Source organism: Lygodium microphyllum, chromosome 25 (assembly GCF_053477565.2).
Source record: "Lygodium microphyllum isolate KBCC chromosome 25, Lygodium_microphyllum_v1.1.10, whole genome shotgun sequence".
Lineage (NCBI taxonomy): Eukaryota > Viridiplantae > Streptophyta > Polypodiopsida > Schizaeales > Lygodiaceae > Lygodium > Lygodium microphyllum.
Window position 1 is genome coordinate 86,992,317 of NC_141159.1, and position 19,786 is coordinate 87,012,102.

At 42.2% G+C, this 19,786-nt stretch overlaps 1 protein-coding gene across 3 annotated transcripts in view; it reads right to left on the reverse strand.

The window, feature by feature from the left end:
* Nucleotides 1-19,786, reverse strand: part of LOC148014461 (Tetratricopeptide repeat (TPR)-like superfamily protein) — a 139,018-nt gene that overhangs the window by 101,751 nt on the left and 17,481 nt on the right. For all 3 annotated transcript variants that reach the window (XM_087666750.1, XM_087666749.1, XM_087666751.1), the window contains exons 2-4: nt 1,229-1,380; nt 500-641; nt 302-418 (exon numbers count right to left, since the gene is read on the reverse strand). In XM_087666750.1, coding sequence (XP_087522876.1) covers nt 302-418; nt 500-641; nt 1,229-1,380 — 411 coding nt within the window. The remainder of the gene's footprint in view (nt 1-301; nt 419-499; nt 642-1,228; nt 1,381-19,786) is intronic.

Below are 19,786 nucleotides of genomic sequence, written 5' to 3' on the forward strand. Positions count from 1 at the left end.
GCATATAAAGTACAGCTTAGTTGATTTATTGCCAAATGTATGTAACTCATCTCACAAATGGTTCAGTACCAGCATCTCAAGGTGGCACCTATGTAACAATAGCACAACTTAATGGGTAGCCCCTTGCTATTTTTCTACAGCTTACTTTCACACTATGTTCCTAGGGGGCATTGTAAACACAAACAAGACCCGCGTATGCAATTGGTCACCACTTTTATGACAAATCTTCCATTTTGCAAACTGTTCATTGTAATAATGACAGTATGTCTCTTGTAGTAACTAAAACAAGTGTTATCTTTACCTGCTCTGGTGACATTAGGGCCCAGATTTCATCGCACTTTAAAACAGCTTGGTGAACAAGTATCGCATCTTCCCATTGCATCAGATGAACATGAAGTATAGATGTAGCGAATACCATCTGCAACATGTTTAGGTTCCTTTTGAACATGGACATCTGTATTGACCAGAAAAACATTATTTTGCATCAATCACATCAAACCTGAAGATCAGGTTTTCCACTTTTTGTAGCAGAAGACAGTCCAGACTCCAAGGTCCTTATAGAGCTTGTGAAATCCCCTTCAGTTGCTAGAGCATTGGCAAGTTGCAAATTGAAATTGCACACCCACAGCAATGCAGAGTCCCTTCATAACAAAGGGAAAATGTAGTGAGAGTGAGCCTAATGGCAGCAAAAGTTTGAATTTAATGAGGAATTAAAAGGTACCTCTTTGTAAGGAAATCATCAAAATCTGCCATTCTATTTTTCTGACTTTTGTCTTCCTATTATTTTGCTTCTACTTCCTCTCCTATTTCTAAGATGATTCTGCTTCCTCCCTAAGACATGTCAAAGGTGCTCCTTAAATCTTTCCTAAACTATTAGTTTAAAAGGGTGCCCTCCACCATTATTGCTTTTATCTGACTTCTCTTAATGAGATCAAATTACCATCGGTCTACAACAGGGCCAGAATCCCTACAAGTATAGCATCATGAATCTAAATAGCCAGAATCCCTACAAGTATAGCATCATGAATCCCTACAAGTATAGTCGACTACATTAATCATGAAAAAACTTGTTTGCCTTGACAATCAGCTCATAGTTGAAAGTCACTCAGTTTTTATTACCTTTGGCAAACCCTTTATGTCTTTAGACTTGATATTTAAAAGTGCAAAAATATAAACAATTATACGCACACAAATATACCAGTATATGTACATCAACAAATTCTCTTACCCTTCTTCTGCAGCCATAGCAAGTTCCAACCCCTTTTTTAGTGTTTGTTTTTGAGATGGAATAGTTCCCACCAGGTGATAGCATCGACTCAACAAGCTGTATGCTCTACACTTGAGCTCAAAGCATGATGGAATTTGCTTTAACAATAGTTGCTGCAACCACAAGATCAATTGTGTGAATCAACTATTAAGAAACAACACTATCTGCCATTCCCATTTTCACTTGTAATGTAAAAGCACCTCAAGAATAAACAAATAGCCAAGCTTCAACTAATTCCTTAATTAAGCAATGTTTCTTTGAGCGTTCTTGGTGTGAGACAAGTGAAACTCTGTTGAACATTGGCCTAGAACATGAAATATTATAATTGTAGAGCTATTGACCATAGCAAACTTAGGTTCAGCACTACTATACAAACCATGAAGAGAGGTGAAACTTGCTGATACCGCAAAGCTTTGCAGTCATTCTGGCCAACTACTCAAACTTCCATCAGCAACCAGCACATAGAATGCTGAGATAAGGCCAGCATCCCTTTTCTTGACAGTGAATGTCATTCATCATTGCTTCTCAACCCACAATTCCACACACATGGATAGATATCAAGGTGCCATGCCACCTAGTACCCACTCATAATATATGATCTTATGTATCTTCTGTGTGGCAAGCCACTATGCATCAAAATTTGAAGCCTAAACACCATATCTTTGGATGCCTACAGGAAAGGTCTTTGGAACTGGAACAAAATGTCCTCTTTCATTTTTTATGATGGTGGGAATTATGGCACCTATGGTTCACAAGAAATGCCTTAAATGTTTTGTTCAACATTGGGCATTTCTTTGGATGTGACAAGGATTCTGATTTACTACTTTGGCAACTTTCTTCACTAGAAGCACTCAGGGTGATTGAAAATGAAAAGCTTAAACCCTAGTTCCCAGTATTCAAGGATACCAAAGTGGCACATTAGCCTCTTGATGTGTAACAATATCACTTATATGGGACCTACATGTTGGCCTGACGGCCTTAAGTTTTTTATTTCCAAAGAAAAGGGTGGTTCTACTGATAAATCCTCTCATGACAAATTTTCCCAAGGCAAAGTATAAAATTAGCCTTGTAACGGACTTCCAAAAAATGCAACAAAAGAAAGCCTACTATAAGGCATGAATGTACAAATAGGCATGAATATGTAACCAATCAGCCTGTCAGGAGGTCTATTATACCAAACCATGTGTGGCTAACAATGAAAGAAAGTGCCAAAAATCCTAGATCCTGAAAAAAGCCTCTCTTCCCATAGTCTATGAGTCGTCGTGTAGCTTTACATTCCCCACCTCCTACAGAGTGTGGAAAATCTTTTTCCAAATCCTAAAGAGAGTCTTTGCAATGGATATCCAATGAGTTTATAGCATGACTAGATCTAGTAGTCTAAATATAACAAATTGTGATGCTAGCTATTAGCTCTCATCTATGACAATGTCCCTAACTTTTCAGCATGGTACTCCTACTCAAAGCTAATTAGAGATGAAGATAGAAATGACTCCCTCGCACATCCTCATATCCACATTTCAAGCCTTTGTCTATGATCCAAGCCATTGTCCCCCAAGTCATTATCATGGTCTTCGTTGTGCCATGACACACCATCATGAACACCCTCCTTCAAACCTCCTAAGATCTAGGGCAGTCCTATATACAGTGTCTCTGTGTCTCTCCACATCTAAAACAAGCAACTAGATCCCTAGTCACTACCATAGCTAAGACAAGTGCCAAGTGCTAATTGGTAGGTCATGTGTGCTAGTAACCACAAAAAGAGTGAAAGCTTTCTTGGTCTACCAAAAGTCAACCTAGGTGAAAAGTTAAAACATTGATCTGCACAGAGTCGCCTAGCTGAAAACACATCCCCAAAGCTAAGAATGAAACTAGCCTTCCCCAACTCACAATGACTAGTACATTCAATAGTGATCTCAATGGAAAAAATACTATCAACATAAAGTATACAGGGTGCAAACTAAGCACATCTGACATCCACTACACAACTAAGCTGTCCATCTCTAGGGAAATGGAGATGCAACCTTCCCCTTGAGCATCAAGCAATACTTTGGACCCTCTTGCTCTACTAAACCTAAATGACTCTGATTCAAAGTCAACTCCAACAAAAACACATCAAGGTAGAGTACAACACTGAGGATGATCCGCCAAGTCACCCTCCTCCATCCACAAGTAGAACAATCCTGAAATTTCACCACGTAGCACATGGAAACTTTACCTCTCACTTCGCTTGTTGGAAATGGAGAGAAGTATGCATGTGTGTGAGAGAGTGAACATAAGATAGTGAGCTAGAGTGGGTAGCAACCCCAACTCAAAAGATGAAAATATTGAAAAGATAGAATGAAAGTACAATAGGTCTAATGTGAATTACCCTAACTTAACTGGTGTTAAACTAACTATAGAAGTAGTGAGAGAACACCCTAAGTTAACTTAGCTATGTCCACACCACACACAAAAACATTAGGAAGTTCCCCGAAATTGATCAATTCTAACACTGCCTATAGTGCCAATGTGATCATATACAAGGAGTAAATCAATCACCAAAAATTGGTAAGTTCAAGGATTTCCAAAATTCCTCAAACTTTTCGTGTGACAGTGCCTTGGTGAAAACATATGCAATATTCTCGTGTGGAATTGTAGATCATATTGATCTCTCCTATATGTGATCTCTCTCTAACATAGTGATAATGCATCTCAATGTATTTCATATGAGCATGAAACACTAGATGTAATGCTACTGCAATAGCATTCTAATTGTCAAAAGGAATAGGAGTGGGTCCCTCCAAATGAACATAAAGATCAACCAATAACCAACATAATCAGACACATTCAATTGTCGCTATGAAAGCTGCCCTATACTCAGCTTTACAAGATGAGGTAACCACAATAGGTTGCTTCTTGCTTAGCCAAGAAATGCATGATTAGCCTAGAAAGAAACAATGTCCACTAGTAGACTGTCTTGTATCATGATCACCAGCCCAACATGAATCACTATAAGCACACATTTGCAAGTCTCCCACCTTTTGAAATAGCAAACCATATGACTATGTTCATTGCAAATATCGAAAAGTGCGCTTAATAGCATACCAATGCAGTGTTGGATTTTGCATGTATCTAATCACCTATGATACTACATATTGTATGTCAAGATGAGTGTTGCACAAATGGATGAGGCAACCCACAGCCTCGCTATAAATAGCAACATCTAATAGATCATTGCCCGTCATGCATTGAAAGTTTCAGCCCTCTTTCCATAGGTGTGCTCATAGGTTTACGATCTTGCATGTTAAGCCTTACTTAGCAACTTCTAAATATATTTGACTGACACATAAAAATACCCTGCTAGTTTTGGGTGAATTAAATCCCCAAAAAATAGTGAAGCAACCCCATGTCTAACATATCAAAAGTAGACTGCAATTCAGCCTTGCAATCTACAATCTTTCTCTCATTTCGTCCAGAGAGCAACATATCATCTACACAAAGAATGATTATTATCAAATCACCCCCTTCAATGGGTTCAGTTGGGCTGTTGTGAAACCCCTGTGCGATCAAAAATGCATATATCTTGAAGTACCAAGTACGAAAAACATGTTTTTGTTAAAGTGCAGCAAATGCAAAAGCATATGGACAAGACTAAAAGACAATGAACACAAGAGAAAGGGAGAGAGAAAAGAGACAAAAAAATGCAGAAATTTGTAGTCAATGAATGCTGAATGAAGAGGGCAAGTGTACAAGGGCTGTCAGTGTATCTCCTTGAGCCAGATCTCTCTCTCAACCTAAAATGAACAAGTGACGAGGGCAGGCTGAAGTGGTACAATAAACAGCACAAAAGAATGCATAAAATAATGCAGGTCAGCCAGCACAATCCAGCCAACCACTGCTAGATCAGGCCAACCTACCAATACTGGCTGAAACCACCTCAAAACAGGCAGCCATAAATGCTGCAATAAATGTGCTGCCCATGTGGCACTGAACTGCCCATGAAACCTGCCCGTACATTGGTGACTACTGAAAAGAATGCCCAAATAACTGACCACAGAAAGGGTGTAAGGCAAGTCAGCAAGAGGAGATCCTAAAACAAGTAAACGAACTATTGGAAAAAGGGTTAGTTCAACCTAGCTCTTCTCCATAGTGCTCTCCAATCTTACTTGTTCAAAAGAAAGATAGTTCTTTCAGTATGTGCATAGACTACAGATCTTTGAACAAGATCACAATCAAGAATCATTTTCCTATCCCAAGGATAGGCGATATCTTGGATAAGTTGCAAGGGGCTAGTACCTTTCGTTGCATTGATCTCAAGAGCGACTATCACCAGATATGGATATCACTTGAAGATGTTCATAAGCCAGCTTTTCATACAACATTTGAACTATACGAGTTTTTAGTCGTGCCATTTGGTTTGACTAATGCACCCGCCACATTCAATCAAATGATGGAGAGAATTTTTAGACCTCACTCAAAGTTCATAGGTGTCTTTTTTTATGACAGTCTAATATTTTCATGGTCTCATAGAAAACATCTGAGAATAGCCTAAGGAAGCGCCTTCGTAAACAATCTACTAGATTATCCTCTGTCTTGTAGTAAACCACATCAATAGTCTCATCCAAGATCTTCTCTCCAATGAAATGGTTCTGCATCTCAATGTGGTTCGACCTAGCATGAATTGTTATGTGTGGTGGATACTTTAGCCCCTAGCTTAAGCATTACTGGTGAGTAGATTTACTCACATATCAAGAGAGCCATAGATGAGACTGAGGCACAATATGTGGTCCAAGTCATAACAGATGATGGCTCAACTAGTGCCAAGATGGGTAAGTTTATTGAGAGGAACTATCCCACTACTGTATGAACTCCATACGCTTCACACTCACTCAATCTCATAATGGAGAATACGTTAACACTTCCTTAGGTAAATCCAACCTTGGAGAAAACCTTGCGCATAATCAATTTCATCACTAGTAAGTCCTTGTCTTTGACTCTGTTTAGAAGTGTTTGCCATTACAACTTTGTGAAGCAGACAAAGACACGATTCGGCTACTTATTTCTTATGCTTCATCAGTAAGTAATTATTTATGATTTTCATTATAAATCATAATTATGTTGTATGATGCATCAGCTATCAACATGCACATTGAAATTTGGCATAAAACAAATGTTCCAACTTTCCAAATGTTTTAAGTCTTACTTATGATTTACGTATTTAGAATGGTGCAAACAAAAGATTCTCTTCATCGACTTACATGTAGTGAGAAGTGGAATGCATGGAGTAGAAGTCGAAAAGTCAAAGCACGAGAAATAACAACTTGCATCTTGTATCAAAGAAGCCATTGCACCTCTCTATTTTATCTTGCGGCTCTTTGATCATGAGGGATGTACCATGAGCTTACTTTATCATTATATGCATGAGCTTTATAAGACCATGTCATCCTGTCGTACTTTGTCTACAGAGAGGTAAATACTAAACGTTAATTTATATATTCATTTTGTAAAATTACTATTGAAAGCTACTAATGAGAGTTTTCACTTGTAGAGTTAATGATCTCACCCATGTATAAAATGAGAGATGGGATTGGTTTCATAAACCAATCTACATTGTTTCATAGCTCCTCTATGCTTTGTATAAGAATATGAACCATAGGAGTGATAATAAACTTATGTCGTGATGGATTCAATACCTTGATCAAGTCTTTGAGTCGGAAAAAAGAGATCGATTAGCTCTCTCCCTAGCTTATAACTGATAGTTTTTTTTTTCCAAGTAAAATGTGACTGATTATATTCCTCAAAAAAGCTGATTACAACGGAATATTCATGCTCAATAGACAAGCTGGAGCATGAATATCGCCAACTAGAGCTGCCTACCTACATTACGAAAAACAGGTCTTGGCAGCCCCAAGTGCGCATGAAATGACCACAGGGCTCTGGACTCGCCCTGCACCTGATCCCATCGGCCGCGAAGAGAGCGGATGATGGAGGTCCAGAGCTTTACTAAGGTCGCATGTACTGACAGTCTCTCCGCTAGACCTCCTAACACTGCGCTTTCCAGATATGCCATCCAGTAAGCCTCCCTATGATCTCCCATACCTCCGAGCAGTCTGCTTAGGCTCCAATACCTGTCAGATGGGTAGAGCCTCCAAACCGACCACTGCCCACGACCCTACCTCGATAATGAAAATTGTGTCTTGCATCTCGGCCTCATACAGAAGGTGACGGCCCTGGCTAACTGCCTGTCAACAAAAGGCTCCCCATGAGATACATCCAAGGCTAGGTGCCATACGGCGAAGGATGCGGCAAGCTCTTCTCCACACGAGCTGCGCCTCCTCACATGACCAAAGGCAGTGCTTTAGGGTTTCCAGAGGCTGCTGTGTGCAACGCTTACAACCTTCCTCCTTCTACATCCGGGCAAGCCAACTTCCCACCGCCAAGCCTCCATGTGCCACCAGCCATAAGAAATATGACACCCTCGGCCTCCAGCTATCCCATAGGCCACGCCGCCAGGACCGTCCAAAAGGCTCCGTAATGCTGTGCTCCGCCCAGTGCCTGCTACGTGACGGCGCCCACTCCATATCCTCCTGCATCAGTACGTGTCTGCCAATCCTGGCAGTGGACCCAAAGAACCTGGGTGGCTTTTTGGCAATCGTCATGGCCGGCCATAGCCACTCTCCTGGATCCCACTCCAGCTCATCAAGTGGTCTGCCCTCCAGATCCAAAGGCGCCACTTCCTAAGCTCCTCCCAGAAGACATAGGGGTCCAATCGCCATGTCTTCCCATAAAGGCCAACCACCCGAGTCCTGCTCCACAAGAGGGCGGCTATCCCTATCCTGCTGCCTTCTATCAAGGGCCAGACGTCCCCCCTCATGTACTGCGAAGAAAGTTCGGTGTGGGGCGCTGCCCACTCTTCCTACCACCTGTAGGGGGATACCTGTTGGTGAGAACCTAGCTGCCCATATCTCCCCAGGCTCTATCGGCTCTCGTATCGGGGGAGCAAGCCACTCCAGAGGTATTGCTACGTCTATCTCCCTTCTCCTCAACTGCACTCCCCTCTGACAACCTGATACTCTTTGCAACACCTCCTCTTCCGCCATCATGTACACCTCCCGCCATGTCCTAATGGTACGAGCCGGGCCACCCTCCCAACCAGCCCACTGGATGTGGGTACGCTCACCGATCTATGCTCCTTCCCGATCTTTGACGTGGGGGTTCCAGATCACTAGCTGACGGTCTATCTCCTCTTGGCAGCATGGGGGGCTCTATGTTAGGGCCTTGCGGAGGCCCTGCCATAGGCAGAGTAGGCTGCATAGGAAAGGTGATCTAGGGGGGTGATCTGAGCTGACGTGAAAATCCATCTCAAGGACGGCCTCCACTCACCGCCCTCCTGCAATAAGACCTTCCCCGTTTGCCCCAGGCCGCGAACAACTAGCTTGCCCAAGAGGGCCATACCCTGATATCCTGGGTCTATGATCCCAATCCCTCCCTCTAACCGATGTCGTATAATGGTTGCCCACGCCACCTTGGCCCTGGAGTCCCTGGAACCATTTGACCTTGACCAGAGGAAATTTCACACTAGACGGCGGAGCTGCGCTACGCAAGATTTCATTGATCCCTATTTCATTTAAGGGTCTTAATTCATCGCCTTCTCAATTCAATGCTTTTACATGTAGAGGTCCCATTCAGTCATTTTAATCCCCATTGTTGTACAATGTCATTTCCTCGCTTTGGAAGGACTAATTCACATGGCAATGTTCTCTCTCTCTCTCTCCCTCCCTCCCTCCCTCCCTCCCTGCCCAATCAAATTGGCTCATAGACCTTCCTCTCTTTTTCATTCTTGACCTAGAGGAAAGCTATGTGCAATACTCTGAAGCTCATGTGGCACATTCTTTTTGCTCTAAAATAGTCTAGTAGTATTGGTCTTGGGGAAATGGAAACATGACTTGCTTTTGACATGTGGCTTGGAAGCGTACAAGTACTCAGTGGTACTAATGAGCCTCAAAGGGACCTAGATTCTCTAGCATAGTCTATCTAAAGGGCTTCCCTAGACATTCAGTAAGTCTGTTAGAACTACATGTGGTATGACTCTTCAGAGATGTGGAAGGACTTTATTCACTTGATATAAGAGTTATGTCACAATAGGGCAATAAAAACCTCAGCATGTGAGGTGGCTCCCATAGGAACACAAATGGCTCTCTTGAGGCTTAGGGTTTGTTCGCAGATGACTTTGCTTGTTGATTCGATAGCTCTAATTATGTAATATCCAACTTCTCCAATCCCCCATGTACTCCATTGTCGGTGGGACTAAGCATAGAAAACGGTTCGTTGTGGTTTCCTTGTCCTCAAGTGTTTTGGTTAGCCATGCTATTATTTACATTTGGTTCTTCTTCATCAAGGAGGCATTTGGGTTGTCGTATAGCACAACAATAGAGGTGGTATTGCATGTGGTTTGGCAACCATAACCAACAATTTCCTACATATTACCCTTGAGCATGTGGGAGGGACTTTGAAACCTCATCATTGCATTAGGCTAGCTCTTCATCACCATCTTTATCTATAAGCTTTGGATCTTGTTCTTCATTGCTATGAGTTTGTTGTTGCTTAGTTGCAATGATTTTAGGGTTCTTGCTAGTCTTCTCCTTCCTAGTGTCCTTCTTGTCCTTGTCGGAGCAATCTTTTTTCCAATGACTTGTCTTGCCACATATGTGACAAGTAGATGGAGTTTTCGATCCTTTCCTAAACATTATTTCTTTTGCATATAAAATGAACACTGACAAGGTAAGCCCCAATGCCTAGAGGCAATACAATGGAGATCAAGGAATTGTTCAAACTGAAGGTGCATATGATTACGCAGTTTGGTAGGACCTAGAAGGATGCTGCATTGTGACCTTGGCTTTGTCCTCTTTGGACTTCTTGTCCTTCTTCTTCTTATTATTATTCTCCTTCTGGTGGAAAGATTGTCCGGTCAAAGCCTCCAACTTGGGAACACTCTAACCTTTGAGTTGTTCCACTTGGTCCAAGACCATAAGAACCAATTTCTCCCACTTAAGGGTCTCTATCCGCCTTGAAGCAATCAAGGCGGAGTAAAATGCACTGAATCGGGACGGTAACTAAGAAAGAAGAGTTATCACCATATCCTCGAAGATAATCGCCTTCCCTACATTCTGAACATATACCTACAATTGCCGAGGCTTTTTAATAAGCTCCTATATAGAAAAAGACTTGTTAGGGCTCAAAGTCCTCATCTAAACCTCCAAAGGCACCTACTTCATCACGATCATCCAATTGTATAATTGATCTAGCTCCAGCTATATCTCTCGAGCCATGGTCAAGTACTCGATGTGAGCAACGATAGCTAGAATACAAGAGAGAAAGAGGGAAAAACATATGCGAGCATTCAATTTGTCCCAATGTGTTTGTCCCTTCATCAACTCAGCTTTCTTGTCTGCAAAAAGCTTGGAGGCATCACGGGCTATAGGAGGGTCTATAGCTTCAATCATGAGCTCCGTGAAATCATAAGACACCAAGATAGCAAGCATCATTACATGCCAAATGCAGTAATTCTCCGCATCAAGCTTTTGATCTAAAGAAAGAGCTCGCAACACGAGGACCTTAAGGTCCATAATAGCCTAAAACTTCACATCAATTTTGGTCGACATTGTAAATGGAATCACCTGCACAAAACAAGGGCAGTCCCCCTCTCACTCCACGCACGGTGCTAGTGCCTACTAGGGCTTTATTCGCTTGTCCTCAAAGAGTTTCACCCACCAAAGGTGATGAAAACTCAAAATCTACATCAAAAAGCTGAAAATGCAACCCTTTCTCCTCCACAAACAGGAAGAACCTGTAAAAAACAGCAATTTTGCTCCTTTTCCATGCACAACCTATTCAATGCAACCTCCAAAGGCTGAAAACTTAAACTTTTGTCGCAAAGAATCCTCTTGATCAGGTCAATGTGCAGCGAATGCAGAAGCATATGGACAAGACTGAAAGACAATTAACACAAGAGAAAGGGAGAGAAAAAAGAGAGAGAAGAACGCAGAAATCTACAGTCAATGAATGCTGAAATGAAGAGGGCAGATGCACAAGGGCTGTCAATGTATCTCCTCAAGTAGGATCTCTCTCCCAACCTGAAATGAACAAGTGAGAAGGGCAGGCTGAAGTGGTGCTATAAATAGCACAAAAGAATGCATAAAATAATGCAGGTCGGCCAGCCAAATCTGGCCAACTACTGCCAGATCTGGCCAACCTGCCAAATATGGCTGAAACCACCACAAAACAGGATGCCATAAATGCTGTAGTAAATGTGCTCCCCATATGGCATTGCAGTACCCATGAAACCTGCCCAAACACTAGCAACTGCTGAAAAGAATGCCCAAACAACTGAGAAGAAATGCATAAGTCCCTCCCCGAGAGCTAACTATACCACTTGTCTCTTGAGAAATGTTAGTCCCAGGGATGACTAATCTCTAACAGTTTTAAGGCATACAAGGCTTTATTCAGCTCGCATACCTTGTGATCTTGGCCTTGGACAACAAAGCGTGGAGTCCAAAGAGTCTAATGTGGCTGGCATTTCAAATGTATGTGCTGAATTTTCAGAGAACATAACATCTCTACTCAAAAACCTTGTGTGTGGAAGGGCTACACAACCTATGCCCTTTGCTTTCCATGCTATATCCAACAAAAATGTATTTTTCTGCCTTGTCATCAAGCTTTCCAAAAAGCTCTTTGGGTGCATGGGCACATGCAATACAACCAAAGATATGAAAGTAACCCACACTAGGCTTCCTGCCATACCATACCTCATATGATGTAATTGTCTTCAATGCTTTTGTAGGGCCACAATTCAAAACATAGTTTGCACACACAAAGTCTTCAAGACAAAATCTATGAGGCAACCCTTTGCTCTTCAACATACATCTACTCATTTCCATAAGAGTGTGGTTCTTGCATTCCAATACTCTATTGTGTTGAAGAGTTATCCTCACCGTAGATCGACGTGCAATGCCATGATTCAATAAATAAGCATCAAAGGCTATAGACATGTACTTCCTCCCTATCTATACAAAGAGTCTACACTTTCAAATCAATTTCAACTTTCAATTTGGAAACAAAGTGTTTGAAATACATAAATACATCTGATTTGGCCTTCAAGCCATACACCCAAGTATACCAAGAGTAATCATTGATAAATGTAAACAAAATGAAGATGACCCCAAGAGCATGGATCCACATGGGACCACATACATCAGTGTGTATAAGCTACAAACTTTGACAGCATGCACTACACTATCCATTTTGAAGGCAAACTAAGGCATTTTTCCAAGAAGGCAACCCTCGTAAGCATGGGGAGGTGGAGTATTCAAAGTAGGCAAAGCATCAACCAGCTAACACCTTTGAAGAGTCCCAAGATTGCTAAAACTCATGTGTCCATATCTAACATACCACAACTCTATATTTTTCATTGCAAGAATGAGTGTATCAACTAAAAATGCATTGTCAAATCTCTTCACATAATCTTCCAAAAGAAAGAGAGATTTAAATAAAGTGTCACACTCTCTCACACACAATGCATTTGTCATCCTCAAAGATAACTTGACATCCACTCTTATTAAAAACAAACACTAGAAGCAAGTTCTCGGTAATCCTTGGCATATTCAAAACATCCAAATGTCAAAAAGTTGTGCCATCAGCTGCTATTGTAATCAACACCTCACTAATAACGCAACTGCATGAGAAGTGTCGTTGGCACAAAATACATTCTTGCCAGAAGGGGCTGAACGTAAAGAAGAAAACAAACACTTCCTAGAAGTGATATGACATGATGCATCACTTTCAATATACCAAGTATACTGAGAGTTTTTTTCGCATTAAAGGCTGACCCATCCATAGAAGAATCATAACTTCATGTAAGAGAAGTATAATCCTTCTCCACGAGGTTGGTTGAAACATCACCATCAATCATGCAAGGCATTGATGTCTCTTGGACAGCCGTACCAAAGTCTTTTTCCTTCTCTTTTGCAAGCCCTTTCCGACATCCTTCAATGTAATGGCCTAGCTTTTTGCAATAGTGGCAATTTCCCTTCTTTGACTTATCATCATCATTGCCCTTATTTGAAGGCTATCCAACAACCATCAGCCTTGGGATGATTTGAATGTTGCTTTCCTTTCCCTTTGCCTTTGTACCTAGAAAGCATGGCTAAATCACCTGAACATAGAGCCATATTTTTCTGAGTCTACTCCTTTTGAAGCACGAAGCTGGTTAACTCTATGAATGTGAGAGACACTATCCCCTCAAAGACAAATTTAGTGAAGTGTAAAAACCAAGATACACCTCTAGAGGAGAGTACAAAGTGATGTTCATCATCTCATATCTTCACCCACCTCATCAATATTGAGCAGTTGCTCACGCAAATCTTGAATGTATATGATGTGATTTGTCACAAAATCACATCACCCATTAGATTAATTTATTCTTATGTGTGAGCGCACATTATTATGTGTAAAAGTGTGTGTTTAGGTGTGAACACCGTTTACACCACTTAGCATTTAATAAGGTCAAAGGTGTAGATGGATACCTCAACCTATATATTCAGGCCCCTTATTGTGTACTTGCCCATCATGAAGCTTCCCCCTCCATAGCCTGCTGGTTCGTCTTCATGAGCTCCATACCCAATAATGATATTAGAGCATGATCGACTAGTTCACACCACCTTTGCTGCTTCAGCATGCCCAGTTCAGGCTTAGCTGCCACCTATGACATTGCATTCAGAACCCATTGGTTTTTGTGCTGTCTATCCAGCACAGCAACCAGATCTGCAGCACTTCTGCCCTGTTGCCTGTTGTGTCTGCCGCCCAGGACTGCTCACACTGTGATGCAGAAGAAGAAGAAGAAGAGAAGAATAAGAAGCTGCTCTGTGACGTTGCAATCACTGCCCCTTGTGCATCTGCCACCAGCCATGGCTTACCCAGCCTTGCATGACAAGTTGTGCCCATCAAGTCTGCTGTAGCTGCACCCAGTCGGCCCCTCCACATGCTACTGCGCCCAGGCATTGCCCCTCCGTCAGTCCAGTCAGCACTTCCACAAGCACCATTCACGCAACCTAACCTGCCCTGTCATAGTTCGTTGTGTCTCAGAGCCGCATCAGCCGCTCCTGCCCCGTCACATTCATTTCATCAGGGACATGGCCCAACATCTGAAGATAAGCCCAAAATTAAAAGCTTCAACATTAATTAATTGAATTGGAACATGGGCTTGTTAGAGGCAGTTCACATGAAATTGGGGATTTTTCATTTTTATCAAAATGTCCCATCATTTACCAAATAAAAATTGGGGCTTTTCAAATCTGCGGCTGCTTTCTTCAAATTTCTTCATGAAAATTTCAATCCTTTTCAATTTTAGCTCTCCCCATGGCATCTACCATTAGGATGTCAAGATATGGCATCACGATTGAAAAATTCTCGGGCATCAGCTTTTCTAGCTCATACTCATGCGAGAAGGCACATGGAAAGCCATCTCCACTAATGAGCTAGAGCGGGCAATGCATTACTTCATCAAGAGTGACTCGAGAAGAATGAAAGCGCACTCGCCATCATTAAGCTCAGCCTCTTTGACAACCTTCTTCATCACCTTGATCTTACAAAAACAAGAAAAGAGGTATGCAATGGCCTTCAAACCACATTTGGGGGAGATATTAATAATTCCAAATTATTTGTAAAGATGCAGTTGTTTAGTATCTCCTACAATCCTTCGGAGACTCTTAAGCAAGATCTCAATCATTTAAGCCTTCTTTACCAACTGGCAACAATTGACCACTCTCAAAAGCCATCTAGATGATGATGATAAAAAGGCTCCCCTTCTTAATAGCCTAATGAAAGAAGTACAATTCCACGTGAGAGGTGTCCGCCAATCTCAATCCAAGGCACACCATTTAGTAGTCTATCAGTGGGTTTTCAAAAATGACGCCGCCGTTTCTTGGAGTATCACAGGTTTTGTCACTCAAGCCCTATTGAGTCTACATCACAACGGAAGAGTTCCGGCCAAACCCACTAGGATTAACCTGAATTTCCAAGTTCCTAAAATCAAACGGGTCTCCTAACAGCCAGCTAGCGTCAGTAATTTTAAGTTCGCACTTCCTACAAGATTACTTGAACCGAAGCGAACTTGCCATTGCACTTGGTTCAAAGAGAATGGGAGACGGAGGGGAGTGCGATACGTCAACCCTCCTGCCCATAAGGCAAAATCCCATTCTGGCCCCCTAAAACAATGCAAGTCGGTTCTATCTAACGACTTTTTACCATCCGTATTATAGACACCGACACTAATGACTAATATGGCTCATAACTCTCGTTTATGTGGTAACTTCCATGACTAGTGGCTACACTCCTTGTTAATCCGAAAAAAATTAGGAGTTACAATCATCAGTTTATTTTTGCTCGAGATCTTCTCTATTTAATGATTTTAGAGTTCTTCAAATCGATTTTACGAGAACTCGGCGTGAAGATTTTAAATCAAAGTCGAGATATCACACCATGAAACCATGACAGCTCTCAAGGTGACTCAAGAGATGAAACATGAAGAAATGGTCGCCATCCTTCTGGATGAAAAAAGGCATAATAAAGATATTGGCATTGCACCAACGCCTTCTACACCAAGAAACAACTGACCAAGTGCCGATATTGCAAGCATATTGGTTACACTATTCACCAATGCTACAAGAAGAAAGATAAGCAACAAGACAAGCAACATGCCCGCTACTAATACCTTATCTAATAGTGACTCTAACGAGCCACCTACCACCTCTGATAAGGCCCTTAATGTATCTGTTCAATCATTGTCTCTTAACGATGTTAAACCCTATCAATATACTTTTTAAATCAAATCATCAATAAATAAATAATGTGTTTTGGAATCACACATTAACCATACCCATGTATCTGTTAAAACCTTTCCAAACACTTAAATTGTCTAGGATACTTTATCCATATTTTTATCCAAAGCCATTTGTACTTTCTATTTATCATTCTATTAGGAGCTATATTTCAAAGGAAATTCTAACCACTTCTTGCGTGACTACTAAGTTAATCCCGAAAGCTATACCCATGTATTTTGACCTCTCATCATGTGTCCAGTGGCTCTAAGCAATGCTAACTTTTGATTAACCTATGAGCTATGCACACACACCTCTGAACCATGTCCTACTTCACATCCTTAAGCTTCTTAGTAGACCATGTCATGATCTTCCTCACAGTGCATCTCTCTCACTTATGAATCTCTTTTTCAAAATCATTGTACGCGATTAGACACTGCCTCTTCAAGGTAAGACCTTCCATTTTTTCTTTCTCGTATATTTCCTGTCATAAGTTTAGCCACCCATAACCCAAAGGAAGGATTTGTTGAATTAATTTTTCCCCGTGTGTGAATGCATATTATTGTGTGTAAAAGTGTGTTTAGATGTGAACACCTTTTACACCAAGCATTTAATAATGTTTAAGGTGTAGGTGGATACCTCAGCTTGTATATTCAAGCTCTATCACTTGCACTTTCATCAAAAACTATCAAATCAATCTATTCAGCTTTGTTTTGTACCTACAAGAGCCACAGTCCACACGAGAGCCTCTCTCACCGCCACAATCTACACATAGACAAGGAGTATTGATTGATCGAGCCGTTTAGCTTAGCCGATCCACACGTCCTAGGCCTCGACACAGACACCAACGACACCTTCATAGGCGGATACAAGGGATTATTGCTCGGGCTAGAGCTAGGCTCTCCATACCCACATGAGATTGTACCATTTGGAGCTCATTGTTACTAGATAGAGCTCTATGTTTTACGCATAGCCATAGTTAGTTTCCGTTCTTACTTAGCTTTATGCTACATATTTTGCCCATACAGTTTGAACCATCATACATATGATTGTAACTCATGGTCTCATAGGTCATTTTGGCCTTTTGTAGATGTTAATATATTATTTCATTTCATTTCTTCTTCAGGGTTTACTTTTCATTCCGCTCAATATGCAACTACCTGGTCGCGGTTGGACCGAATGTATATCATGCAGGGGGATGATTTTCTTCCCGAGATGCTAGAAATGAAAGTCTTGCAGCAATATGCCTTGTCGGACCATCTCCCTCTCTAGCTTACCTATTGCACCTTTTATGCAGTGGCTAGAAAGACTCTCGTTATGTTTCAACTCATCCTATTTGCAGCATCCAATCTTTCAGGCTATATGCAACAATTAATTGAGAGATTTCTATTGGACTTCACCGCTGAGGGCTTGGCTTCTTTTGCACGGCTGCTCTCTAATGTGCAGCGGGTTGCTCGGCAGTATGTGATCCATCATGCCTCTATTTCTCGCCGGCGCCGACACGCAGCGGAGAACTTACTAGCGTTGGTTCGGTTGCTGCTGGTGGATACCCCAGATGATGAATTTCTGCTGTCACTGGCAATGCGTTTGACTGATCTTATTCAAGTATTTCAATTAAAATTTTATCAGCAGGCCAAAATGCACAACTTCACCAACACATTGCAAGATAGTGCTTGTCAGACTCATAAGTTCTTTCGCGCATTGCATGCTTTTCCTGCTCGAGCAAATATAACTAGACTCCAGGATTCAGAAGGTCGCATGGTCACTGATCCGCAGACCATTGTCAATATGTCCAGGAATTACTTTCAGGATCTTCTTGATTCTTCTCCATCTCCTTCTAACCAGGTTACGCATGCACGTTCCATCTTCTATGATCTCGTCCGCCAACAAGTTCCACTTGATATGCAACCAACGTTGGAGGCAGATATTTGTGAGGAGGAGGTTATGGATGTTTTGTTACACCTGCCTAAGGATAAAAGCCCTAGGTGGGATGGTCTCACCAATGAATTCTTTGAGAACTTCGCCACCTAACTGGTGAAGCCACTGGTGGCTTTGTTTCAGCAGGTTTGGGAAATAGGGATGATGCCTTCCTCATGGAAAGAAGGCCTTATCAAGTTGCTTCCAAAGGTTCCTTCGCCGTCAAGGTTGCAACACTGGAGGCCAATTTCTTCGATGGGTTCGATGTACAAAATCTTTTCCAAAGTGTTGGCGAATCGGCTTCACAAGCACCTTCCAGCTATTCTGCATCCTCTTCAATACGGTTTCATTAAGGACCACAACATTCTGCATAATATTTTGAATGTGCAAATGGCTATTGACTATGCGAGGCACTCCAATCAAGAAGTGGTATTGATTCAACTGGATCTGGAAAAGGCTTTTGACTACTTGGACTGGTCTTTCATTGCAGAACTTATGTCCGCTATGGGTTTTGGTCCTCGGATGTCCTGATCTACACCATTAGTGTTGCGGCTTCTTCACGCGTCATGCTCAATGGTGGGGTTACAGAGCCACTTGTCCTTGCACGCTCAGTGAGACAGGGTTGCCCTTTGAGTCCTCTCTTCTTTGCCCTGGCAACCCACCCTGTTCTTTCAGTGTTATCTTCAATGGCAGCTTCTGCTCAGCTGGCCGGATTGTCGCTTCCTTTGGGACAACACTTCATTAGCCAATCACTGGCTAATGATAGCTTTATGATTTTGCGTGCGGACAAGGACAACATTCGCAAGGCATTAGACGTTTGGACGCTCTTTGGTCATGCTTCTGGTCTTCGCATCAATGCCTTCAAATCAGCCATTCTCAGTTGCACGGAGTCTGGTTTACAATCATTGGGCTTGCAAGGTCAAGTTGTTCCCCGTGGCTCCATTGTCAGGCATCTTGGATACCCATTGGGGGTTGATGTTCGGCCAAAGGAACTGCTGGAGTGGATTTCACAGAAATTGACAGCTAAGTTTATGTATTGGAAGTTGCAAGCGTGGTCATTCCATGTCCGCCTCACAGTGGCGCAGACAATTATGCTGCCGATGCTCACATACTTCTTACCATTGCTGCCGTGGACGCCTACTACTTTGAAGGCTCTCACTCGCCCCATTCGTTTCATGTTATGGAAGAAGGATTCTTTGCACGCAGGTATTTCGTGGATTTCATGGTCACATACAAATGCACCCCCAAACGCCTCGGTGGGGGGGCTATTTTGGATGCTGAAACTCATGCGGGCTCTTCGTTGGTCTCTTTTTCGCGCACTATGTGTGGATCATCACCTATGGACCATTATAGCCTGTTATTTTCTTGAGGACAACGGGCTCCGGCATGGTAATACACGACTTCGGTGCTCCTGGTGGCATATCCTTAATGCAGACTCTTGGTTTTCCAGTCCCGCCTCCTCTTTGTTACTGCATTTGGTTGGCTCCTAGAAAGTGGTGCTCCAAAAGGCGCGTTGGCAGTCAGTGGGGGATCGCGTGCATGCTAACTCCTTTCAACTGGAATTGCTGGCAGTCTCCAGATTACTTTCATGGGAAGCCAAACATGAGCTCAGACCAAGATTTAACCGCATGGCCCGTTTGGGTGTGACTTCAGTTGCGGATGCCACCCTTGCCAGTCGCAATGTCTTTGCATCCTTTCGTACTGCCAGGAGACTTTTAAAAATCCCGCGCAGATATCGTGATTTGTGGGA